The sequence below is a fragment of the Carcharodon carcharias genome, chromosome 17 (genome assembly GCF_017639515.1).
Source record: "Carcharodon carcharias isolate sCarCar2 chromosome 17, sCarCar2.pri, whole genome shotgun sequence".
NCBI lineage: Eukaryota > Metazoa > Chordata > Chondrichthyes > Lamniformes > Lamnidae > Carcharodon > Carcharodon carcharias.
Genome location: NC_054483.1, coordinates 37,551,077 through 37,578,817, shown reverse-complemented (window position 1 = coordinate 37,578,817; position 27,741 = coordinate 37,551,077). Strand labels below are relative to the sequence as shown.

The window sequence follows — 27,741 nt, the reverse complement described above, 5'->3', positions numbered from 1 at the left end:
CATGCAGCTGAAAAAATGCCCAATATCATCACTAGTGTGGAGTGTTGCACTCTATGGATGTGAGAGTTGGACTCTGAACAAGAAGGATGAGAGGAGGATAGCAGCTTTTGAAATGTGGGTCTGGCAGAGGATGCTCAGAATCAGTCGGCTAGACAGAAAGACAAATGAGTCGATTAGATCAAGAGTAGAAAAGGGTTGCTGAGTCGAGTAAGGAAGGCGGAATCATCAGAAAGTGCAGTAGCGGGTGGGAGAAACAATATTTTACCCACCGGCCGCAATGGTGGTTTTTCGCACTGTATCGTCCCAAACGTGCCACATTAATTATGCATTCCTGGGATACACGCGATTCGATGGCCGGCGCACTCTGATTTACCTGTCCCCTCACTGCTTCATCACGCCAGGCACTACATTTAAAATCCAGCCGCGCTCAGTTCTTCTAGCCAAGGACTGCAGCAAAGAAGACATGGCCCCAAAAGGCAAGAAGACTGCAGCCCTCGAGCGCCTTTTGGACACCATGGAGGCCTGCTGTGATGTCCTCTACCCCCGCTCTAGCCAAAGGAAGAGCAGAAACATTACCATTCAGGTTTGCTAGGCGATGGCATCAGTGATCAGTGCCAATGCTGCACAGAAGAGGTTGGACATCCAATGTGGATAGAGGATGAATGATCTCATCCTGTCGCCAGGGTAAGGCAGCCATCCCATCACTCTAAACTCAAGCCCATCACACGTTCACTGGCATCTCACTCACTGTCAGCTCAAGGGGCATCATTGTCCATTCATCACCTCTGGAGACTGCCTCCTCAGCCCTCACCATCTTGAGGCCATTTGCACAGGACGACTTGTGGCCCCACACAAACCCTGGGATACCCTCCTTCCCTAGTGCAATCTGCATCCTGCAGCCTCTTCCCTGGGGCCACTTCTTCCCCCTTCCCCAAGCAAGCCATTGAAAAGCCACCTACATGTGGCTGATCTGGTTGGTAGAGCCTGCCAATGAGCCCCTCTAAAAGTGATGTGGTGCTGCCTGTGAAGCCTGGGGCTGATGACTGCGAGTGCTGACCAAAGCGAGGTAGGCAAAAAACCTTGAAGCCCCAAGCGAAGTGCAGCCCATCAAGTGTGCACCTTATATATACTGTTATGAAATAATTTTTCATGCTCCCCCCCTCCCCTGGACATGGGCGGATGATCCAGCAAGGTTGAGGGGTGGCAGGGGGTGCGAGGGATGAGTCCAGCGGGCTGGCCTTATAAGAATATGCAGATATATTATAATGAGGTTCCTGACGTCTGATAGCGGGAAACGTGGCCCACCATCGGTGGGAGGAGGGACGGTCGCAAACTGGTTTCATGATGTTGTGAAACTGATTTTTGGTCTCCTTGATATATTGCCCGCTCACGCCACTGAACACGCCCTGCACCAGCAGGCATGGAAAATCCCGGCCAGAGAAAGGTCGCCAAGAACGGACTTTGGAAATGAAGACCTGACAACCTTGTCCTGGCAACACTGAAGGAGAAATTGAGGGTAAAAACAAAAGAGCAAGAAGAAAAATCCGATAGGTGGATAACATTAAGACATGGACTAAGGGAGGCTTAAAGAAAACCGGAGAAGCAAGATGGTGCCAATAACTGTGTTAATGCTATGAATGAATGAACTGAATTAATTGACATAAACTGAGGTGACAGGTGGGATGCTACAATTAGCTTTCAGCTGGCCTTTTTCGGACAGCAGGGACCAAAATCAACCTCTGGTTCCTATGCATGCACTACCCACTTACCTCCCCTCCTGATGACAAATGCATGTATAAGGATGTTGAGTGAGAACAGAATTGAGATTCATTTATTCTTTCATGGGATGTGGGTGTGGACAAGGCCAGCATTTATTGCTCACCCATAATTGTTGATTTGCTGGGCTGTTTCAGAGGACAATTAACAGTCAACCACATTACTGTGGGTCTGGAGTCACTGGGTAGGTCAGACTGGGTAAGGACAGCAAATTTCCTTCCCTAAAGGACATTAATTAACCAGATGGATTTTTACAACAAACAATGATAATTTCATGGTCACCATTACTGAGACTAGCTTTCAATTCCTGATGTTTATTAATTGAACTTAAATTCCACCAGCTGCCATGGTGGGATTTGAACCTATGTCACCAGAGCATTAGTCTGGATCTCTGGATTACTAGTCCAGTGACATTACCACAACACCACTGTCTTCCCCCTTTGGTTGATTTTGAGATTGGTTATGATGCCAACCATGACTGAACAGTCAGTTTGCTATTCATGTTCAGAGATGAAGAATTGGTCAAATTAGTAAGGTTTGCTAGGCCCCAGCACAAGTACCTTCAAAAAGGAGGGAAAAGCATTGGTGGGGCAAGGAGGAAGATCACTTCAATAACAGTTTGGTTGAGGTCATGAGAACCAAATGGTGCTCTGATGTTTTCTGATGAAAAGAAACATCTAAGTAATTTTAAACTGGGTATGTTTGGACATTGAATTCGCTGGGTATATGGCAACTGCAAGTAGATGTAGCCCACATACTTTGCCAAGTAACATGGGATTTTTATATCCGCCTGAAAGGGCAACTTGGGGCCATCTCATCCAAAAGATATCATCTGTGAAAGTCCAGCGCTCCCTCAATACAGCAATGAAGTGTCATACTAAATTATATGCTAAAGTCTCTGAACTGGAATGTGAACCCACAACCTAGTGCTGCCATCCAGCCAAGGCTCACACCTAGGTTGTGTAATTGGAACAAAATGACTAAGTTCCATCACGGCATGCCACAAAAAAAATCACAGAATTACAGAATTGTTATGGTGTAGAAGAAGGCCATTCAGCCCATCGTTTCTGCACCGGCTCTCTGAGCATTTTAACTTAGTGCCAATCTCCTGCCTTTTCCCTGTAACCCTGCACATCGTTTCTATTTAAATAATCATCCAGTGCCCTCTTCAAAGCCTCAATTGATCCTGCCTCCAGGCAGTGCCTTCCAAACCCTAACCATTAGTGAATGGTATGTGGTATGAAAAATATTTTCTCACATCACATTTGCTTCTTTAGCAAAACACTTTAAAACTGTGCCCTCTGATTCACGATCTGTTTATAAGCGGAAACAGTTTCTCCCTATTTACTCTGTCGAGAGCCCTCATGATTTTGAAAACTTCTATCAAATCTCCTCTTAGTCTTCACCTCTCCAAGGAGAACAATCCCAACATCTCTGTTCCTGCTCACCCTTTAGAATAATATCCTTTATTTTAAACTGTCTCTCCATGTTTTTTGTACCAAAGTGCATCACCTCACATTTCTCTGTATTGAACTTCATCTGCCAACTATCTGCCCACTCCAACAATGTGTCAATGTCCTTTTGAAGTTCTACACTGTCCCCTTCACAGTTTACAGTTCTCCCAAGTTTTGTGTTGTCGACAAACTTTAAAATTGTCCTCTGCACACCAAGATCTAGATCATTTAAATATATCAGGAAAAGCAAGGGTCCCAATACCGACCCCTGGGGAACTCCACTACAAACCTTCTTCCAGCCCAAAAAATACCTATTAACCATTACTCTGTTTCCTATTCCTCAGCCAATTTTGTATCCACGTTGCTACTGTCCCTTTTATTCCTTGACCTTTAACTTTCCTCAAGTCTGATGTGTGGTACTGTATTGAACGCCTTTTGGAAGTCCATATACACCACTTTAACGGCCTTTCCCTCATCAACCATCTCTGTTACCTCTTCAAAAAACTCCAGAAAGTTAATTGGACTCGATTTTCCTTTAAAAAATCCATGCTGCCTCCTCTGAATCAATCCATAATTTTCCATGTAACTATTAATTCTATCCCACATAATTGTTTCTAGAAGTTTCCCCACCACTGAAGTTAAACTGACTGGTCTGTAATTGCAGGGCAAATCTTTACACTTTTTTTGAACAAGAGCAGAATGTTTGCAATTCCCCAGTCCTCCGGCACCTCCCCCAGATCCAGGGAACATTGAAAGATTATTGTCAGTGCCTCTGCAATTTCCACTCTCACTTCCTTCAATATTCTTGGATGCATCTCATCTGGTCCCAGTGCCTTATCAACTTTAAGTACCAACGGCTTATCCAACACCTCCTCCTTATCAATTTTAAACCCTTCTAGTGACTGAGTTTCCTCCTTTGTCACCATGGCCGGGGCAGCATCTGCCTCGTAGGCAAAGTATTCATTTAACATCTTAGCTATGCCTCTTGCCTCTATGTGTAAATCCTCTTTTTGGTCCCTAATCGGCCCTACTCCTCCTTTTACCGCCCTTTTACTATTGATGTGCTTACAGAATACTTGAGGATTTCCTTTTATGTTAGCTGCCAATCTTTTTTCATAATTCTTCTTAGCTTCTCGTTGCTTTATCACATCCCTTCTGAACCTCCTGTATTCACCTTGGTTCTCAATTATGTTTGCGACCTGAATCCTGTCATAAGCACACTTTGTCTTCTTTAATGTAATTTCTACCCCCTTTGTCATCCAAGGAACTTTGGATTTGTTTGTCCTACCCTTCCCTTTTGAGGGAACATACCTTGACTGTGCCCAACTCACCTCCTCTTTGAAGGTAGCCCATTGTTCTGCTACTCTGATCCGCCCAGCTCCGTTCTTGCCCCATTGAAGTCCATTCTCTGCCAGTTGATTATTCTTACCCTGGATTGACCAATGTCATTTTCCACCATCACTCTAAACCTTATGATACAACGATCACTGTCCCCTAAATATTCCCCCACTGTCACTTGATCTACTTGGCCCACCTCATTCCCAAGAACTAGATCTAGCAGTGCCTGCTTTCTTGTTGGACAGAGCACATACTGCTATAGGAAATTCTGAACACAATCTAGGAACGCTTGTTCCTTACTGCCTCTTACACTACCACTATCCCAGTCTATACACGGGTAATTAAAGTCCCCCATTATAACAACTCTATGATATGATATTTACACCTCTCTGTAATTTCTTGCAGATTTGTTTCTCTATATCCTTCCCACTAGCTGGGGGCCTATGTATTACACCAAACAATGTAATTGCACCCTTCTTTTTCCTTAGCTCTAACTAAATTGATTCTGTCCTTGAATCCTCTGACACATCCTCCTTCTCCAGTACTGCAATACTCTCCTTAACCAAAAATGCCACCCCTCCTTTTTTCCCTTTCCTATCTTTTCTGAACACCTTGTAACCAGGAATATTTAACACCCAGATCTGCCCTTCCTTAAGCCAGGTCTCCGTTATCACCACAACAACATAATCCCACAAGGCAATCTGTGCCTGTAACTCCCCAATTTTATTAACTATACTCCGTGCATTCACATACATGCAGTGTAACCCTGATTTAGGCTTCATTACTTGCTCCCTTACTCCAACTCCATCTGTTAACTTACTATTCTTGTGCTATCTGCCTCTCCCAAAATTGCATGCACCCTGATGTTACTTTCTAATATTCTCTCCTAGTTCACAGATCCCTGCTGAGTTAGTTTAAACCCTCCCCAACAGCACTAACAAAATGACCCGCAAGGAACTCAGTCATGGCTGTTCAGATGCAACCTATTGGGCTTGTACAGGTGCCAACTCCCCCAGAGCCAGTCCCAGTGTCCCAGGAATCTAAAGCCCTTCCTCCTGCACCATCTTTCCAGCCACACATTCATCTGTCTTATTTCTGTACTTACATGCACGTGGCACTGGGAATAATCTGGAGATTACTACTTTAGAGGTCTTGCTTGCTACTTTTCTAACCAGCTCCCTAAATTCTGATTTCAGGACCACATCCCTCTATGTTGTTAGTGCCAATGTGGACCACAGCCTCTGGCTGTTCGCCTTCCCCCACAAGAATGTCCTGCAGCCGTTGTGACATTCTTGACCCTAGCACCAGGGAGGCAACAAATCACCCTGGAGTCATTTTGATGGCCGCAGAAACACCTGTCTGCTCCGCTAACTAAAGAATCCTCTATTAGTACTACCCTTTCGCTCTTCGCTGTCTCCCCCGCACAGCTGGGCCACCTGTGGTGCCAGGGGCTTGGCTCTTGCTGCGCTTCTCCAAGGACCCATCACCCTCACCGATATTCAGAATGGAAAACCGATTAGTGAGCGGGACCTCTGGGGACTCCTGCACTACCTGCCTGTTTCTCTTGGACTGCCTAGCGGTCACCCATTCCCTATCTGCTGCGAGTTTCCCCTAACTTGCGGTGTGACCACCTCTCTGAACATGCTATCCACATAGTTCTCTACCTCACAGATGCACCTCAGTGACTCCAGCCACTGCTCAAGCTCTGAAACATGGAGCTCAAGCTTCTGCAGCCGATGACACTTCCTGTACACAGGCTCTTCTAGGTCACGAGAAGTGTCCACAACTCCCCACGTGCCACAGTACGTGGCTCAGCTGTCCTGCAATCCTTAATCTTAAACTTTTAAATCACTTACCTACTTAAACTTTTACTTACTTTAACCTTACTCTTGTACAATTAACTATAAACTGGCAATTAGTAGCAAGTAGATATTCTTTGGCCTTATTCACAAATCAGCACCCTCTCCCGTGCCTATAAATTCTTACTTTCCGTGTGCTAGTTTAGAAATTTACGTTTCTGTAATTGCGCTGTTTTCAAGCTCCTGTCTCTCCACTCATGCTGTTTTATCTCCCGAACTCTCACTGTTCTATCTCCTGAACTCTCGTCGTCCTATCCCCTGAACTCTCGCCATTTTATCTCCTGAACTCTCACCATTTTATCTCCTGATCTCCTGCCGTTTTATCTCCTGAACTCTCACTGTTTTATCTCTTGAACTCTCGCCATTTTATCCCCTGAATTCCCGTTGTTTTATCTCCTGAACTCCTGCTGTTTTATCTCCTGAACTCTCACTGTTTTATCTCCTGAACTCTCGCCGTTTCATCGCGCTGTTTTCAAGCTCCTGACTGTCTCTCCACTCATGCTGTTTTATCTCCTGAACTCTCACTGTTTTATCTCTCACACTCTCACTGTTCTATTGGAAATTGGAATCATCAGCAGGTGAGGAATACTGAGATGCTGTCAATACTGTCCTCTTCCAGCACTTTTGGCCGGCAAACTTGGAGATATTAGATTCAATGTTTTGCATCAGATTGCCAACCCATGCCTGGAATGTAGGTCGGGGCCCAAATTGCTCACAATATTCTAAATGTGGTCTGACCAGAGCCTTATAAAGCCTCAGCAACACATCCCTGCTTTTATATTCTAGTCCTCTCGAAATAAATGCCAACATTGCATTTCACTTCCTAACTACCAACTCAACCTGCAAGTTAACCTTAAGAAAATCCTGGACTTGGACTCCCAAGTCCCTTTGCACTCCAGATTTCTGAATTCTCTCCCCATTTAGAAAATAATCTATGCCTCTATTCTTCCTACCAAAGTGCATGACCTCACACTTTCCACATATTCCATCTGCCACTTCTTTGCCCATTCTCCTAAACTGTCTAAATTCTTTTGCAGCCTCCCCACCTCCTCAATACTACCTGTCCCTCCACCTATCTTTGTATCATCTGCAAACTTAGCCAGAATGCCCTCAGTTCCTTCATCTAGATCATTAATGTATAAAGTGAAAAGTTGTGGTCCCAACACTGACCCCTGCGGAACTCCACTAGTCACCGGCTGCCATCCTGAGAACCATAGAACCATAGAACACTACAGCACAGAAAACAGGCCATTTGGCCCTTCTAGTCTGTGCCGAAATATTATTCCACTAGTCCCATTGATCTGCACCTAGTCCATAACCCTCCAGACCTCTCCCATCCATGTATCTATCTAATTTATTCTTAAAAACTTAAGAGTGAGCCCGTATTTACCACGTCAGATGGTAGCTCGTTCCACACTCTAAGGACCCCCTTATCCCCACTCTCTGTCTCCTGCCAGAGCCAATCTTCTATCTGTGCTAGTACCTTGCCTCTAACACCATGGGTTCTTATCTTACTGAGAAGCCTCCTGTGCGACACCTTGTCAAAGGCCTTCTGGAAGTCCAAGTAGATAACATCCATTGGCTCTCCTTTGTCTAACCTGCTCGTTACCTCCTCAAAGAATTCTAACAGGTTTGTCAGGCATGACCTCACCTTGACGAAACCATGCTGACTTTGCCCGATTTTACCATGTACTTCCAAGTATTCTGAAATCTCATCCTTAATAAAGGACTCTAAAATCTTACCAACAACCGAGGTCAAGCTAATCGGCCTGTAATTTCCTGTCTTTTGCCTCACTCCCTTCTTAAACGGGAGTTACATTAGCGATTTTCCAGTCCTCTGGGACCCTCCCTGACTCCAGTGATTCCTGAAAAATCATCACTAACGCCTCCACTATCTCTTCAGCTATCTCCTTCAGAACTCTGGGATGTAATCCATCTGATCCAGGTGATTTATCCACCTTCAGACCTTTCAGTTTTCCTAGCATCTTCTCCTTGGTAACAGCCACCATACTCACCTCTGCCCCAAGACTCTCTTGAATTTTGGGGATGTTACTTGTGTCTTCCTCCGTGAAGACTGATGCAAAGTATCTATTCAGTTCCTCTGCCATTTCTTTGTTCCCCATTATTACTTCTCCAGCATCATTTTCCAGTGGCCCAATGTCCACTTTTGCCTCTCTCTTACCCTTTATATATCTAAAAAAACTCTTGCAATCTTCTTTTATATTACTGGCTAGTTTACCCTCATATTTAATCTTCTCCCTCCTTTTTCTTTTTTAGTTGTCCTCTGTTGGTCTTTGTAGGCTTCCCAATCCCCTGGCTTCCCACTGCTCTTTGCCACATTGTATGCTTTCCCTTTAGCTTTTATGCTGTCCGTCCTTGGCCTGCTGCAATGTTACAGTGAAGCTCAATGCAAACTGGAGGAACAGCGCCTCATCTTCCAGTTAGGCACTTTACAGCCTTCCGGACTTAACATTGAGTTCAACAACTTCAGACCATGAGCTCTCTCTCCATTCTTCACCCCTTTTTGATCCCCTTTTTTTCTTACATTTATTTTTAAATTTTTATATATATATATATTTTTCCCACTTATTTCTATTATTATTGTTTTTTAAGTTTACTTCCATTCTTTGTTTTATCCCAACCTTTTAGCCAATTCCGATCTTTTTTCCCACACCGTCCCCTCCCCCCACCCCACCCCCACCAGGGCCATCTGTCACTTGCTCATTCTGCTTTTCACTCTTACTGTCACTGTTAGCACCTCCTTTAGCCAGTATCACCACCATTAACACCCCTTCCACCTTTTGTTGATGACATCTTTTGCAATCTCTCCTTTGCCTCTACCTATCTCTGGCCTTCTATCCAGCTTCACCTGTCCCACCCCCCTTAAACAGTATATATTTCACCACATTTTTACTTCTCTTTAGTTCTATAGAAGAGTCATACAGATTGAAACGTTAACTCTGTCTTTCTCTCCACAGATGCTGTCAGACCTGTTGAGTTTTTCCAGCAATTTTTGTTTTTGTTTCAGATTTTCAGCATCCGCAGTATTTTGCTTTTATCACAGCTAGAACTATGTAGTCTGCTGTGAGTTTCTCACCTCCTGACCTCTCAAAGCCTCTCCGCCATCAGCAAGACTCAAATCTGATGTGTGACTGAATAACCAGCACTTGGCTAAATGGGCGCAACTGTACCAACATTCAAGAAGCTCAATGCCATCCAGGACTGATCAGTACTCCTGAACAGAGCTCCGACCGGATTCAAATATCCGTTCGCTCCATCACCAACATGTATGCACAATCTATAGGGTACACTGCAGCAACTCCACCCACCATGCAACCTCTACCACCAAGAACAAGAGTAATATTGTGATGGGAACATCATCACCTGTCACACACCATCCCCATTTGGACATTTATTGATATTTCTTCATTGTTGCTGATTCAGAATCCTTCTTAGGTTCTTGGTAGGAGCTCCTTCATCACACTGACTCTGTGCCCACTCATGATACTTGTTATACAAACCTCCCAGTTTTAACTCCCACAATGGAAATTGAAATCAGGTTGATTTGCAAACAAACAGCTGAACTACAGTTCTGGTCTTACATCGATAGAAAGGTGAAACATATCCAAGTCGATTATTTTATGGGTTAAGGAGTCATAAATTAAATGTTGTAATTTAATAAAATCTGCTGTGGTGATATTTTGCCACTTTTTATTTCTTATTTATAAATAAACCTGATTCATTTATTAAATACTAGGCCACATGGCCGAATAGAGAGAATGTCCTAACATCAAAGGGAGAGTTGCGCCATTTCTAGTGAGCAAGCTGCATTAATAGGGGTATTTCTCCTTGATCTAGGTATCATTACAAGACCAGATATCTTGAGTATAGTCAGTGAAGGTTCACTTGTGGGAGTAGTCCTCGGAACTGAGTGTGAGGATAATATAGCCTGAGCATTGTAACTATTATAAAATTGTCCTGAATGGCCTCAATTTATCGTCAACTTTTCTAATCTCCTTTGTTTCATAAAATGAGCACAGTGCTGGCACACTGACAGAACTTACTGGCAGGATATGTTCAGTATAAAGAATATCTCACCTGTTCCATCAGGAGTTGATCGGACAAAGGTGGGCAACATTTTGAGTGTTGCTGTTGGATTAGTGTCCCGTCCCAGTCCTTTCTCCATCTCAGTCCTGAACCGCGCCATAACATCAAGCAACGTTTCATCTGAGAGGCGAGCTGCATACAGATATTTGTCAATCTGTTAAAAAAAGTGAATATTTCTATCAAGAGTTATTTCACAGCTGAGAACACTAACTGAATGAGAGGAGTTTAAAACAAAATGGTGTGCTAATCCAGTGGCATAGCCTGCTACTGCCATTGGACATAGGTGTTACAAATTTAGACTTGCTGTAGATACCTTCATGGCTTTGCTGGCATAAGTCTCTCCTTTATGAAATCTAAGCATTTTATGATTTAGGAGTCAACTCACATTGTCCTATCTCTACTTGGTCCAGGGTGCAAAAGTAGCATCCTCACTTTTGACACCAAAAGGATATTTATGGCTGTCACACATGCTTCTTCAATCTCTGAAGACAGACCAAGTGAATACCTGGTTAACTTACTCGACAGCATAATTTCTGACAATGCTCTCCTACCTTCTCATAACATTCATGGGCCAAGTTCCTCTGGAACAGTATTCCATTCTAAATTCTGACTGCGTGCTTGTGTCTGTGTTTGAGATCTGCTTTGCAATGCATACAGACAGAGAAGGTTCAAAGACCTTACATACGAATGTGAAGTGTTCTTCAATGGCTGACAGTCCGAAAGCTAATTATTCACTTGACTGAAAAACAACATATTAGCTCACTACCACCTTAGCTACATATTATCTCAAAGATCTTTCTTTAAAGACTTGTGTAAACACAATATGCTTTTTAAAACTCAACATCAAAAGCAAATGTTTTCCCAAATTCTCCCTTTGGACAATAGTCAAAGGATCCTGTACTGTGCCAAAAACAAAAGCGAAATTTCATTGATACCCACAGCAATATTTCAATCACATTAAACTTGTCATTGTGAACTGCTTTCTTTATTCATTCATAGGATTTCTTGCCTAATTGCGCTTGAGCTGCCCTCTTGAACCGCTGCAGTCCATGTGGTGTAGGTACACCCAGAGTGCTGTTAGGAAGGGAGTGCCAGAATTTTGACCCAGTGACAGTGAAGGAACGGCGATATATTTCCAAGTCAGGATGGTGAATGACTTGGAGGGGAACTTCCAGGTGGTGGTGTTCCCTTGTGTCTGCTGCCCTTGTTGCTCTAGGTGGTAAAGGCTGTGGGTTTGGAAAGTGCTGTTGAAGGAGTCTTGGTGAGTTGCTGCAGTGCATCTTGTAGATGATACACACTGCTGCCACTGTGTGTTGGTGGTGGAGGCAGTGAATGTTTAAGGTGGTGGATGAAGTGCCTGTCAAGTGGGCTGTTTTTTCCTGGATGGTGCTAAGTTTCTTGAGTGTTGTTGGAACTGGACTCGTTCAACTAAGTGGAGAGTAGTCCATAACATTCCTGACCTATGCCTTGTAAATGGTGGGCAGGCTTCGGGCAAACAGGAGGTGAGTTACCCAATATCATAGTCATGGTATCTTTACAGTGCAGGAGCAGGCCATTCAACCCATCGAGTCTGCACTGGCTCTCTGAAAAAGCATTCAACCTAGTCCCACTCCCCTGCCTTATCCCCGTAACCTTGTACAATCTCTCATTTCAGATAGCAATCCAATTTCTTTTTGAATACCTCAATCGAACCTGCCTCCACCACCTTTTCAGAATGTTTGTTCCAGGCTCCAACCACCCTCTAAGTGAAAAATGTTTTCCACACATCACATTTACACCTTTTACAAAATATTTTGAATCTGTGCCCTCTAGTTCTTGATGTTCTCTTGAGTGGGAACAGTTTCTCGCTATTTACCCTGTCCATACCCCTCAGGATCTTGAATACCTCTATCAAGTCTCCTCACGGCCTTCTTTTCTCCAAGGAAAACAGCCCCAACCTTTCCAATCGATCCTCATAGCTACAGTTCTTCATCCCTGGAATCATTCTTGTGAATCTCCTCTGTACTCTCTCTCATGCCTTCAAATTGTTCCTCAAGTATGGCGCCCAGAATTGGATGACAGCAATTGATTGGGGTGGATTTGTCCTGCTTTTTGTGGACAGGACATATCTGGGCAATTTTCCACATTGCTGGGTAGATGCCAGCATTGTAGCTGTACTGGAACACCTTGGCTTGGGGCACAGCAAGTTCTGGAGCACAAGTCTTCAATACCATTGCCATCAGGGCCCATAGGCTTTGCAGTATCCAGGGCCTTTAGCCGTTCTTTAATATTACATGGAATGAATCGAAATGGCTGAAGACTGGCATCTGTGATTCTGGGGACTTCTGGAGGAGACCAAGATGGATCATCCAATCGGTATTTCCGGCTGAAGATTGTAGCAAACGTTTCAGCCTTGCCTTTTGACCCATCATTGAGGATGGAGATATTTGTGGAGCCTCCTCCTCCAGTGAGTTGTTTAATTGTCCACTACCATTCATAACTGGATGTGGCAGGGCTGCAGAACTTAGATCTGATCTGTTGTTATGGGATCTCTTAGTTCTGTCTATCACAGCAGCTAATGCTGTTTGGCATGTAAGTAGTCCTGTGTTGTAGTTTCACCAGGTTGACACCACCTTTTTCAGTATGCCAGGTGCTGCTCCTGACATGCCGTACTACAGTCTTCATTGAGCCAGGGTTGATCCCGCAGCTTGATGGTAATGGTAGAGTAGGGATTATAGAACCATAGAAAAGTTACAGCACAGAAGGAGGCCACTTGGCCCAGCTTGTCTATGCCAGCCTGAGGACACCCAGGTGCCTTTTGTAATCCCACCTTCCTGCACCCGCGTGAGCCCCTCAGGGAGTTGATTATGCCGAGGCATAAGGCTAGTGTGTGGTTGAATAGAATTCTGCCGCTGCTGGTGGCCCACAGTGCCTCACGGATGCCCCATTTTGAGTTGCTAAATCTGTTTGAAATCTATCTCATTTAGCACGGTGGTAATGCCACACAACGCAATGGAGGTATCCTCAATGTGAAGGCGGGACTTTGTCTTCACAAGGACTGTGCGGTGGTCACTCCTACTGATACTGTTATGGACAGATGCATCTGCAGCAGGCAGGTTGGTGAGGATGAGGTCAAGTATGTTTTTCCCTCTTGTTGGTTTCCTCACCACCTGCCAGACCCAGTTTAGCAGCTATGTCATTTAGAACTCGACCAGCTCGGTCAGTAGTGGTGTTATCGAGCCACTCTTGGTGATGGACATTGAAGTCCAGCACCCAGAGTACATTCTGCACCCTTGCCACCCTCAGCGCTTCCTCCAGTTGGTATTCAACATGGAGGAGCACTGATTCATCAGCTGAGAGGTGGGGGGGGTGGTGCAGTAGGCGATAATTAACAGGAGGTTTCCTTACCCATGTTTGACATGATGCCATGAGACTTCATGGGGTCCTGAGATGATGTTGAGGACTCCCAGGGCAACTCCCTCCCAACTGTATACCACTGCGTCATCACCTCTGCTGTGTCTATTCTGCCGGTGGGATAGGACATACCTAGGGCTGATGATGGTGATGTCTGGGACATTGTCTGTAAGGTATGAATTAGTGTGTATGACTATATCAGGCTGCTTTTTGCCTAGTCTGTGGATCAGCTCTCCCAATTTTGGCACAAACTTGAGATCTAAAAATAAATCTTCTGAAATTTATCCTCCAGCATTTCTTCTACAGGTATTGGCTAAATTCATAAACACAGGCATAGACCTTTCAGCCCCTTGAGACTGTCTGCCATTCAATTAGATCATGGCCAATTGTTGTCTTTACTTCTATTTACCCACCTTGGTTTCCTATCCTTTACTGAACAAATATCTGTCCATTATTCTTGAAAGTGTCAATTGACCCACAGCCTAGTGTGCAACTAAGGGTGGAATCGTCCCTCCAGTTTGCGGCAGGAGCGGAAAATATCGGGAAATCGCAAAAATAGGTCTCACATCGTTGTAAAACCAGTTTGCAATCGCCCGCTCCACCTGTCAATGGCAGGCCATGTTTCCCACCGCTGCACTTTAGCATCTCATTGTAAGCCCTGCTCGCTGGAATTATCCCCCCATGCTGGATCATCTGGGAATCAGCATATGTGTTTCACAACTGTATATAAGCAATGTGCACCTGCCGAGCTGCTCTTCACTTGGGACTTTGAGGTTTGTTTGCCTACCTTGCTTTGGGCAGCATTTGTGGTCACCAGCGCTAGGCTTCACAAGCAGTACCACATCACTTTTAGGAAACTCATAGGCAGGTCTCTACCTACCAGAATTACCTGGAAAAACTCAGCAGGTCTAGCAGCATCGGCGGAGAAGAAAAGAGTTGACGTTTCGAGACCTCATGACCCTTCGACAGAACTTGAGTTCAAGTCCAAGAAAGAGTTGAAATATAAGCTGGTTTAAGGTGTGGGGGGGGGGTGTGTGTGTGTGTGTGTGTGCGTGTGTGTGTGGCGGCGGCGGAGAGAGAGAGAGAGAGAGAAGTGGGGGGGGTTGGTGTGGTTGTAGGGACAAACAAGCAGTGATAGAAGCAGATCATCAAAAGATGTCACCAACAATAGAACAAAAGAACACATAGGTGTTAAAGTTGGTGATATTATCTAAACGAATGTGCTAATTAAGAATGGATGGTAGGGCACTCAAGGTATAGCTCTAGTGGGGGTGGGGAGAGCATAAAAGATTTAAAAATATTTAAAAATAATGGAAATAGGTGGGAAAAGAAAAATCTATATAATTTATTGGAAAAAAACAAAAGGAAGGGGGAAACAGAAAGGGGGTGGGGATGGACGAGGGAGCTCAAGATCTAAAGTTGTTGAATTCAATATTCAGTCCGGAAGGCTGTAAAATGCCTAGTCGGAAGATGAGGTGTTGTTCCTCCAGTTTGCGTTGGGCTTCACTGGAACAATGCAGCAAGCCAGGGACAGACATGTGGGCAAGAGAGCAGGGTGGAGTGTTAAAATGGCAAGCGACAGGGAGGTTTGGGTCATTCTTGCGGACAGACCGCAGGTGTTCTGCAAAGCGGTCGCCCAGTTTACGTTTGGTCTCTCCAATGTAGAGGAGACCACATTGGGAGCAACGAATGCACTAGACTAAGTTGGGGGAAATGCAAGTGAAATGCTGCTTCACTTGAAAGGAGTGTTTGGGTCCTTGGACGGTGAGGAGAGAGTAAGTGAAGGGGCAGGTGTTGCATCTTTTGCGTGGGCATGGGGTGGTGCCATAGGAGGGGGTTGAGGAGTAGGAGGTGATGGAGGAGTGGACCAGGGTGTCCTGGAGGGAGCGATCCCTACGGAATGCCGATAGGGGGGTGAAGGGAAGATGTGTTTGGTGGTGGTATCATGCTGGAGTTGGCGGAAATGGCGGAGGATGATCCTTTGAATGCGGAGGCTGGTGGGGTGATAAGTGAGGACAAGGGGGACCCTATCATGTTTTATCACCCCACCAGCCTCCGCATTCAAAGAATCATCCTCCACCATTTCCGCCAACTCCAGCATGATGCCACCACCAAACACATCTTCCCTTCACCCCCACTATCGGCATTCCGTAGGGATCGCTCCCTCCGGGAAACCCTGGTCCACTCCTCCATCACCCCCTACTCCTCAACCCCCTCCTATGGCACCACCCCATGCACACGCAAAAGATGCAACACCTGCACCTTCACTTCCTCTCTCCTCACCGTCCAAGGGCCCAAACACTCCTTTCAAGTGAAGCAGCATTTCACTTGCATTTCCCCCAACTTAGTCTACTGCATTCGTTGCTCCCAATGTGGTCTCCTCTACATTGGAGAGACCAAACGTAAACTGGGTGACCGCTTTGCAGAACACCTGCGGTCTGTCCACAAGAATGACCCAAACCTCCCTGTCGCTTGCCATTTTAACACTCCACCCTGCTCTCTTGCCCACATGTCTGTCCTTGGCTTGCTGCATTGTTCCAGTGAAGCCCAACGCAAACTGGAGGAACAACACCTCATCTTCCGACTAGGCATTTTACAGCCTTCCAGACTGAATATTGAATTCAACAACTTTAGGTCTTGAGCTCCCTCGTCCATCCCCACCCCCTTTCTGTTTCCCCCTTCCTTTTGTTTTTTTCCAATAAATTATATAGATTTTTCTTTTCCCATCTATTTCCATTATTTTTAAATATTTTTAAATCTTTTATGCTCTCCCCACCCCCACTAGAGCTATACCTTGAGTGCCCTACCATCCATTCTTAATTAGCACATTCGTTTAGATAATATCACCAACTTTAACACCTATGTGTTCTTTTGTTCTATTGTTGGTGACATCTTTTGATGATCTGCTTCTATCACTGCTTGTTTGTCCCTACAACCACACCAACCCCCCCACTTCTCTCTCTCTCCGCCGCCGCCACCCCCCCCCCACCCACACCACCCCCCCCCCCCCCCCCTCCCCCCCCACACCTTAAACCAGCTTATATTTCAACTCTTTCTTGGACTCGAACTCAAGTTCTGTCGAAGGGTCATGAGGACTCGAAATGTCAACTCTTTTCTTCTCCGCCGATGCTGCCAGACCTGCTGAGTTTTTCCAGGTAATTCTGTTTTTGCTTTGGATTTCCAGCATCCGCAGTTTTTTTATTTTTATCTCTACCTACCAGGTCAGCCATAAGGCGGGGATAGTTTTTTAACAGTTGCAGGGCGAGGGCTTGTACTGGGGAAAGGAGGGGTGGTGGGTTCCCAGGGGGACCATGTTGATCTTGCAAATGGCCTCAAGATGGTGAGGGCTGAGGAGGCAGGCTCCAGAGATGAGGCCAGATGGCGATGTGAGGCTGTGTGTAAGAGGGTGAGTGGTGATGTCACTTGAGCTGGCAGTGAGTGAGATGCCAGTGAATGTGTGACGGGCTTGTGAGTGTGAGTTTAGAGTGATGAGATGGTTGCCTTACCCTGGTGGTACGGATGAGATAATTCATCCTCTTTCCACACTGGGCGGCCAACCTCCTCTGCACAGCTTGTCATTGATCACCACTGCCATCGACTACCAAGTCAAAGTGGTGAGATTGCTGGACCTCCTGTGGCCAGAGTGGAGGTGGAAGACATCATGGTGGGCCTCCAAAAGGCATTCCAGTGACAGGTCACAACTTTTTGGCTGTCAGGGCCATGTCTTCACTGGAGCAGTCCTGGGCTACAAGCATTAAGAACTGGGTGCATGGCTGCAGTTTACCTATGGCAGCGGTAGTGAGGAAACAGCGAGGTAACATCATGGTGGGCAATTCAGAGGCTGCCTGCAGGCAATACAGCGTGTTTCCTGTGGCTGCATAATTAATGAGGTGGGAAGCGGATGGTACGAAGTGAAAACCCATCATTGTGACCAGGGGTAAAATGCTGTTTTTCATGCCCATAATCACACTTGGGGCAATTCCAACCTAAGTTTCAGATTTGCATAATTCCTTGAATGAAGAAGTGCTTCCTGATTTTACTCTTGAATGAGCTAGCTCTAATTTTAAGATTATGGCCCCTTATTATGAACTCGCCAATAGAACTTCTCATTTTAAACACCTCGATTAGATCATTCCTCCCTCAATTTTCCAAGCCGGTCGGAGTACAAGCCTACTCTATGCAACTCTTACCCAGAATTTAAAGATGTTTGCAGTGGGGGGCCTGTAAAGTTCTCGGATGGCCTTCCCACTGCTCTCTTTCCTCCTGACACGGCCACAGGCGAGGCCTAGGCCGGCTTGCCACTTTTGCTCCAATTGAGGCCCTTAAGTGGGAGATTAATGACCACTAAGAGCCATTTCATGGTAGGGCTCAATTTTCAAGTTGGTGGGAGGAGTTCAGGAGAAAGGGGAAAGCCTAGAAAGTCACCCTGCTCAGGCCTCAGGAGGGAAGGGAGAGAGCCTCCTTCAATGGCCTCCTTTCCACATCAGCCTCCTGCCTCCCCCCTCCAAACAAGACACATCGCCCATGGGTGTTCCCTCTTCCACCTGGCCTCTCCATCAAGACCCCCACCCCCTCACACTACCCACTGCCTGGGCATCACCTCCTCTCCCTGCCATAAGACCACCAGTACTTAACCTGGTTCTGGACTCAGGGACTTAGAACCTGGGGGCTGCTTCTAGTTCCAGTCCTGGCCACTGCACTCCTGGGATTAGAAAGCTGCAGGCCTATCAGGTTGGCTTGGCAGTTCTCTGAGGTGGAATTGCTTCCTGAATGAAGGGCCAAAGTTCCATTTCTAGCCAATTAACACTCCTTGCAGCGTTAAATAACTGTGGGGCAGGCAGTACTGTTGGGGATGTGTTTCTCGCTGACTGTTCACGAGGCAAGTGGGAAACCCCACCATCTGAAAAATCCAACCCCTACTGAATGTGTGCTCCACCCCGAAGACCAATATATCCTCCCAAGTTGTTCCCTCAACAAAATGCTCCTGATTAGAACTGAAAATTCTGGAAAATATCCAAACTCTGAAGAAGAGTCCTGCAGACTCGAAACGTTAATTCTGTTTCTCTCTCCACAGATGCTGCCAGACCTGCTGAGTTGTTTTTCGGCATTTTGTTTTTATTTCGGATTTCCAGCATCTGCAATATTTTGGTTTATGCTGTAGATGAGAACTGATAAAAGCACTATCCAAGTTATGCATCACTGCTTCCCCATTGTATTCCAGCTCCCTTTCAAAGGTTAATATACAACGTAGAAGTGAATGGAGGTGGTCATTTGCAGGGATAGGATAGGTACAAATCTGTTCTAAATAGTGGTGTTGGGGAAGAGACCTCAGATCATTGAGGCCTGGGGATTTGTTTTGTCCTCAGTTGAGGCAAGGAAGTTTGCCCTTGGTGGAAAGTTTGATTGAATTGTTGCTGTGAAGGGATTAAGAACAAAGAACAAAGACAAGTACAGCACAGGAACAGGCCCTTCGGCCCTCCAAGCCTGCGCCGATCATATTGCCCGTCAACTAAAACATTTTGCACTTCTGGGATCCGTATCCCTCTATTCCCATCCTTTTCGTGTATTTGTCATGCTGCCTCTTAAACACCACTATCATACCTGCTTCCACCACCTCCTCTGGCAGCGAATTCCAAACACTCACTACCCTCTGCGTAAAAAACTTGCCCCGCACATCTCCTCTGTAGTTTTCTCTTCTCACCTTAAATCTATGTCCCCTAGTAATTGACTCTTCCACCCTGAGAAAAAGCTTCTGACAATCTACGCTGTCCATGCCACTCATAATTTTGTCAACTTCTATCAAGTCGCCCCTTAATCTCCGTCGCTCTAGTGAGAAAAATTCGAGTTTCTCCAATTTCTCCTCATAGCTAAGAATCTCCAGACCAGGCAGCATCCTGGTAAACCTCCTCTGCACCCTCTCCAATGCCTCCATATCCTTCTGGTAATGTGGCGACCAGAATTGCACACAATATTCCAAGTGTGGCCTAACCAAAGTTCTATACAGCTGCAGCATGACTTCCCAGCTTTTATACTCAATACTCCTACCAATGAAGGCAAGCATGCCATATGCCTTCCTGACTACCTTATCCACCTGTGTTGCCACTTTCAGTGACCTGTGGACCTGTACACCCAGATCCCTCTGCCCATCGATTCACTTAAAGGTTCTGCCATTTACTGTATAATTCCTGCCTGTATTAGACCTTCCAAAATACATTACCTCGCATTTGTCCGGATTAAACTCCATCTGCCATTTCTCCGCCCAAGTCTCCAACCGCTTTATATCCCGTTGTATCCTTTGACAATCCTCTTCACTATCTGAAACTCCTCCAATCTTAGTGTCATCTGCAAACTTACTAATTAGCCCAGTTACATTTTGCTCCAAATCATTTATATATACTACAAACAGCAAAGGTCCCAGCACGATCCCTGTGGAACTCCACTAGTCACAGCTCTCCATTCAGAAAAGCACCCTTCCACTGCTACCCTCTGTCTTCTATGACCAAGCCAATTCGGTATCCATCTTGCCAGCTCTCCTCTGATCCCGTGCGACTTTACCTTCTGTACCAGTCAGCCATGAGGGATCTTGTCAAAGGCCTTACTGAAATCCATGTAGATAACATCCATTGCCCTTCCATCATTAATCATCTTTGTCACTTCCTCGAAAAACTCGAACAATTTAGTGAGAAACGACCTCCCCTTCACAAAACCGTGCTGCCTCTCACTAATACGCCCATTTGCTTCCAAATGGTAGTAAATCCTGTCACGAAGAATCTTCTCCAATAATTTCCCTACCACTGATGTAAGGCTCACCAGCCTGTAATTTCCTGGATTATCCCTGCTACCCTTTTTAAACAATGGAACAACATTGGCCATTCTCCAATCCTCTGGGACCTCACCCATAGCCAGTGAGGATACAAAGATTTCTGTCAAGGCCCCAGCAATCTCCTCCCTTGCCTCCCTCAGTACTCTGGGGTAGATTCCATCTGGCCCTGGGGACTTATCCACATTAATATTCTTCAAGACACCTAACACCTCCTCTTTTTTGATCTCAACATGATCCAGGCTATCTATACACTCTTCCCTAGACAAATTGACCACTAAGTCCTTCTCTTTGGTGAATACTGATGAGAAGTACTCATTTAGTATCTCTCCCATTTCTTCTGGCTCCACACACAGATTCCCACCTCTGTCCCTGAGTGGGCCTACCCTGGCTTCCCTCTTGCTTTTTACATATTTATAAAAGGCCTTGGGATTTTCCTTAATCCTGGTTGCCATTGACTTTTCATTTTCCCTTTTAGCCCTCCTGACTCCTTGCTTAAGTTTCTTCCTACTTTCTTTATATTCTCCACGGGCTTCATCTGTTCCCAGCCTTCTAGCCCTTACGAATGCTTCCCTTTTATTTTTGACTAATCTCACAATATCCTTCATTATCCAAGGTTCCTGAAACTTGCCATGCTTATCCTTCATCCTAGTATTTACACTTTTGTTGAATGGAGGGGATGCTGTTGGACTGTTGGTTTATGTACTGACTTCTGCTTAGTGGTAGGGGTCAGAGGTGGCAATGAAGAAACATAGGGACCTGGATCTTCCGTTCTCCAGATGGTCGAATGCTAGAGGTACCCCAAAAGATGTGCTGGGACAATCCCAAGGATTGCACGGAATTGCCTGGGAGGTTTCAACGATTACCCCGCAACTGGAATCCTCCAAAACTCTGATTTAAAGTCGGAGGCTTCCGGATGATTCTAATTCATTTAGCAGAAAGCCTGCCCAGGAAAAGCTGGAAGCCTTAAAACGAGTTCTAACTCCTGGGTGACTGTATGCCTGACACCCTCCCCCCAGCTTGCCTGGCTGCCCACTGGACAACCCTGCCACCTGACTACAATCCCCCCACCAACCCTCCAACGACCCTGCTGACCCCCCGACTACCACCCTGACCACCCAACTAACCCCACTCCCCAGCTACCGCCCCACTCCCTGACTACCTCTCCCGACTCTCTGACTACTCCCCAACTGAGCTCCCACCCACTGACCCCCAACCCCTGACTACCACCCCACCCACCCAATCCTCCATCCCCAAATCCCCAACCTCACCTCTGACTACATTACCTCTCCAGATCATCCATCCTGCCCCCTCACCTTACTCACTTACCTCTCTCCTGTCAAAATGGCTGGGACATTTAAACTTACTGGAATACACAGCTGGTGCAGTGAAAAGGGGGCATGTCTTTGTTTTTCCCAGTGTTCCTACACTACACCGAGGGACTCCAGAAGCAGCTACGCTCCACATTTCTCAGTAGGCCCGGGTTGGAAGCCCAGGTGAGAAACGTGGAGTTCCAGTCCAAGGTAGGAAAATAGGAGTGGATTGACATTTGCTGCCAAAGTAGTGCAGTCACTGTTGTAATGTAGGAAACGCAGCAAACAACTTGCGCACAGCATAGTCTCACAAACAGCAATGTGATAATGTCCAGATAATCTGTTTTCACTGATGTTGATTTGGGGATAAATATTGTCCAAGGCACCTGAGAGCTGCAGTGCTTTCCTTTGAAATAGTATCATGAGATCCTTTACATCCACCCGAGGTGGCACTGAAGCACCAAGCCCTTGGAGCAAGACCCAAACCCATGACCTTTGAACTCATAAAAAGGCACTACCACTGAGGCACAGCTGGCTGACACATTGAAGTGAACTTTAATCCAAATGATGGCATTGACTCTGACTTTTAAATGTTGAAGAGACCTTATGTGGCTGTGACAAGCAACTCCCCAGCCACCAGAATCAAAGGGCAAGCACAAGTGTCAAAAATGCAAGAATTCTAACCTCCATTTTAATCACCAGCCCACCCTACCAGGCAATTAACATCAGACATAGGATCTTTTCAACAAAACTTCCACCCAACAAGATTTCACTGTGACCCTCAGTATAAAGACACCCAGGTTAAGATATGTATTAAAATAGTTCACCCATATGCAATGTTGCAGATCCACAGCACTCCATACAAATACAGCACTTGTTTCCAGTTGTTGAAGGTGAATACAACATACTTCTACAGAATTCATTCTTAAAGCAATTCATGTGTTATAATGACACAAAGACAAGAGAGACAGAAACACAATTGGGGCTCCTACTTTGGTGGCTCTGCTGGAAAGTCTTGTAGTGAGGATGTCACTGACTTCAGCCTTAGCTGCAATGAACCCCACAGTTGAATACTCGTGTGACCCTCACCATCTAGGTTTGCTTATTTTATTTGTGTAGGGTAACAGGATTCTGTTGACATGATGAGGGGTATACAGTTGACACCAGGTGAATATGATGGCCCAGTTGAATATTGTGCCAACTTTCACACCTAGGCTTTTCAATGATGAAGGGTTACTTATGTGATGCTGAAGAAGGTATATAGTGCTCAAGTCTGGGGGACAGAAAATTGGCAAAAGAATAGGAGAAAGCTGATTTGAGAAACTGGAGTTGAGAGCTGGGAAGAGAAGGCTTCCAATGCCACTCTTAATTGCCATTACTCAGTGAGTAGCACTTTTACCTCTGTGTCAGAAGGTTGAGAGTTCTGGTTCCATTCAGGAATTTTGAGCTCATTACTCCACTCCAGTACAATACCAAAAAAATGTTGTATTATCAGAGGTGACAGACTTCAGATAAGGCATGAAAGCAAGACTGCTCATTCTGCTGGTTAAGATGATATTCCATATCTCTTCTGCCCCCACATCCCAATTTTCCTGACTCGCTGGACCCACCTCAACAAAAAATTACCCCAAAATGTGTAATTTTCCCTCTGGAGGTGGAGGGGGGTGGTGGGAGGAGCAGGTGTAGGATACTGTCAAACTCTGGAAGCCGAGCATAGGTGGCTAAGGGGGCAGAAGAGAACAGAGGTGAGCTGGTTAGAAGCCTCACCTCAGTCATTTTAGAAGTCCTCTAGGCCTCATACCCTCCATGCTCATTCATGTTCCCCACCTCACACACTGCCCCTCTTTCCCCTACCTCCAAACACTAGATATCAGAAATGGGGGATGGACTTCCGTATCCAGGCCCTGCCCACTATTTTTAAAGGTCGGCAGAGTCTCTTCGACTTACAAAATTCCAGCCCCAGGTCACTTGACCCTGTGCTCACGTATCAACAACATTGGTTCCCATAACAAGAATGCATCAATAATAAAATTCTATTCCCTGTTTTTAAATTCCTTCATGGCCTCACCCTTCACTATTTCTAAAATCCTCCAGCCTGAGATCTCTGCGCTTCTCCAATACTGGCATTTTGCGCTACTGTCATTTTAATCTCTCCACTATTGACACCAATCCTTCAGATGCTTAAGCACCAAATTCCTTCCCTAAACCTCGCCGTCTCTATTCATTTAAGACGCTCCTTAAAATCTACCTCTTTGACTAACATTTTGGCCACCTGTCCTAATATTGAGCTATTTGGCCTGTGTCAAATTTGGTTTCATAATACTCCTTTGTAGCCTCTTGGTACATCTTACGATGCTAAAAGCGCTATTATAAATACAATTTTTGTTTTCTTAAAGATTCCATAATTATCTAAAGGAGTTTGCCTCTTGTCACTAAGATTGCCTATTTCCACCTCCATAACATCAGCCAACTCTGCCACTCTCGGTTCATCTGCTGCTGAAACCTTCATCCATGCCTGTTACCGCTAAACTTGACTGTTCTAATGCACTCCTGGTTGGCCCACCATATTCTACCCTCCATTGACTTGAGGTCATTCAAACCTCTGTTACTCATGTCCTTACTCGCACCAAGACTTGCTTATCTATCACCCTTGTGCTCAGTAGCCCACACTGGCTCTTAGTTAAGCAACATTTTGCTTTTAAAACTCGCACCCTTGTCTTCAAAACCCTCCATGGTCTTACCCCTCCCTGTCTTTATAATCCCCACTAGTTGCACAGCCCTCCAAAGTAGCTATGCTCCATTAATTCTGAAATAAAAACAGAAAATGCTGCAAAAACTCATCAGGTCTGGCAGCAACTGTGGAGAGAGAAAAACAGAGTTAATATTTGGAGTCCGTATGACTTCTTCTGGTCTCTTGAGCATCCCTGATTTTAATCATTTGACCATTGGTGGCTGTGCCTTCAGCTAGCTGCCTCGGCCCCTTAGCTCTGGAATTCCCTCCCTAAAACCTACCTCTTTGACCTTGGTTGGTGTTCTGTTTTGTTTTATATTGCCCGTGAAACACAATGGATGGTTTATTACATTAAAGGTGCCATCCAAATACATGTTGTTATTGTCCTGACCAGCATTCCTCATTCAACCAACACCTCCAAGGATAGGTGATCTGAAAATTCATTTCCTTGCTCGGCTTCTACCATTTTTGCCAACATAAGCAGTTACATAGTACAGATTCTGATTTAAACCATCATTCTCTCAATCATTGTTTTAAGCAATTGTTGGCACAAGTGGTAATAAGACTGAAAAATATTTATTTAAAAGAACAGGCACAATTGTATATATAGCCATTATAGTAATGTCCTGTATTATGCCTATTCAGAACACAGCACTATCTTTGGATGAGTTCAGGTGCAAATAAGGAGGTTAAAGTTCAAGTAGATGAATGGGTTTTCTGCACACTTGTGCAGAGGTCACATATCATGTAAGAGTTTGAGAAAGCTGTTGCATCCTGCTTTTATACAGGAGCATAGGGAGACATGAAGAGATGCAACTGCTTGTGGCTAACCAGGCTGAGCAACCAATCTGAATGCAAACCTTTACTTAAAACAGGCTGGTCCAACTTGGCCTGGCCAGATTACGATCCCCAAGCCCTCTGGACTCAGCCCGCCAAACTTGTGGGACATTCAGCTGGCTTATATTTGAAAACTGTTGGCTAGCTGTCCCTCCAATCACAGGCTGGTTCCTCCCTGCTTTTGCTGCTGATGCAGAGAGACACCAACCTGTGATTGGACAAGCAGCAAGCAGAGGGAAGGTACATTTCTGGACCCGGAGAGCAAGAAAAGGGACAAGCTGAGAGCAGGGCCCAGGTAAAACGGAGCAGGGCTCGAAGGAGCCGAAGCGGGGCCTGGTAAATTGGAGTGAGGCTTGAGTCAGCTGGAGCAGAGCCCAGGAAATGTGGAGTGGGACTCGAGGGAGCCGGAGTGGGCCCGGGGAAGGTGGAGCAGGACTCGGGAAAGACGGAGCGACGCTTAAGGGAGCTGGAGTGGGGCCTGGAAAAGGTGGAGCAGGACTCGGGAGTGTGGGGCCTGGGAGAAGTAGAGTGGGGCCTAACTGAGTGAGTGGAGACTGTGAGAAAAAGAGAGTTGGGGGGGTAGTGGGAGTGGTAGGTGGTGAGGGAGTGAGGCAGGGAGTGAGAAGGGAGAGAGGTGGAGAGGGGAGGAAGAGGGAGAGAGTGAGGCAGAGGGGGAGATTGAGAGAGTGGGGTGGGAGGGGGATTGTATGAGGTGAAAAGAGAGAATGTGAGGGGGAGTGGGAGTGTGTGAAAGAGGGGTAGAGAGAGGGGAGTGTATACATAAGTCTGGTTCACTCGCAGTCTCAGGGTTCTTATTCACTCTCATCCCCACACACCAACATGTACTCTCATCCACTCTCACAGGGGGCGAGTGTGAGTGAGTGAGCACCCTGAGCATAGAAGTGAGCCAGACACACGCCCACTCACCCTATCACACTCCAATGGTCATCTATATTTATTACTCTTTGCATACCTCAGCCTCTTTATTTTAAGTTCATGTTTGATCATGTGCCAAACCTTATCTTTCTGAAATTTGCTCCCTTGAGTGAGAAAAAAATTGAAATGTGGCCCCCCCCCATACAAAAAGGTTGGACAAGCCTGGGGTAAAAGGATAGGAATCCTTTCTCCATTTTGTGAACTGGTTTATTAAACTAATCAATAGTTTACATTTTGCTCTATGTAATAAAAATAGTCAGATTTGGACAAATGTAATTATTAACTATGTGCTGCAGGATAGTGAAAAAAGCAGGTTTGTTTCACTCATCTTTTACAGAATGCTGAATGTCCAATAGCTTCTTTAAAAAAAAGACTTCTCAGCCGAAGAGGCAAAGACAATTGGCAATGAGATCCTGCATAGAGGTAATTATTTGTTAAAAAGAAGCAGGGTAAAACAGTAGAAAATATCTTTAAAAATACAGTAACCTTTTCAATAAACGTCTCTTGTTCCAACAGTCGGCTTACAGAGAATATGTTACTGCTTTACAATATTCCCAATTATATTGGTTAAGGCAATTTTTGAATAAATAATTCGAAGTATTTCACACCCTGTTTTCACCCATTTTATACTAAAGAACCTAACTACTTAAATGAATGTATGAACAATGTACTGCAATGTCTTTGGGTAATTATCCGTTGTGTTGATAACTATATTGTATCATTAATATCAGATTAGTTAATAATCCATTAAAAAACAGCAGTTATGTGTCCAGTACTGAAATAATTTTTGTTTCTTTAAAGCTCTTAAACAGGAACCCTGGCAAGGCCTGTGTCCAGGGAGCGTATAAATTTCAGAACCATGAGATAGCAAAAGCCAACTGAAGAAAAATAATCTGAAGGTTTCAAATTTCAATAAATTACAACACGGACAATATTATTGTTCATTATCATCAGTCCCCAAATTAAATAAAACAAAACAAAACATCTACAGTATAGCAAAAGTAAAACAACACTTCATGCATGGTATGAATGACACTGTCCTACTGCTTTCAAGGACACTGCAGTAAGAGATTAAGGAAGCCATTACAAATCCTTTCAGACTTATATTTATGGGTCTGGATCAGACTTCTCAAATATAAACATAAATGCAACACATGAAGTCCATTTTGCACAGCAA

At 45.2% G+C, this 27,741-nt stretch overlaps 1 protein-coding gene across 1 annotated transcript in view; it reads right to left on the bottom strand.

Annotated features, from left to right (window-relative positions):
* hk1 (hexokinase 1) overlaps positions 1 to 27,741 on the bottom strand; it is a 276,629-nt gene that overhangs the window by 248,326 nt on the left and 562 nt on the right. The window contains exon 2 of the mRNA XM_041209696.1: positions 10,526 to 10,688. Coding sequence (XP_041065630.1) covers positions 10,526 to 10,688 — 163 coding nt within the window. The remainder of the gene's footprint in view (positions 1 to 10,525; positions 10,689 to 27,741) is intronic.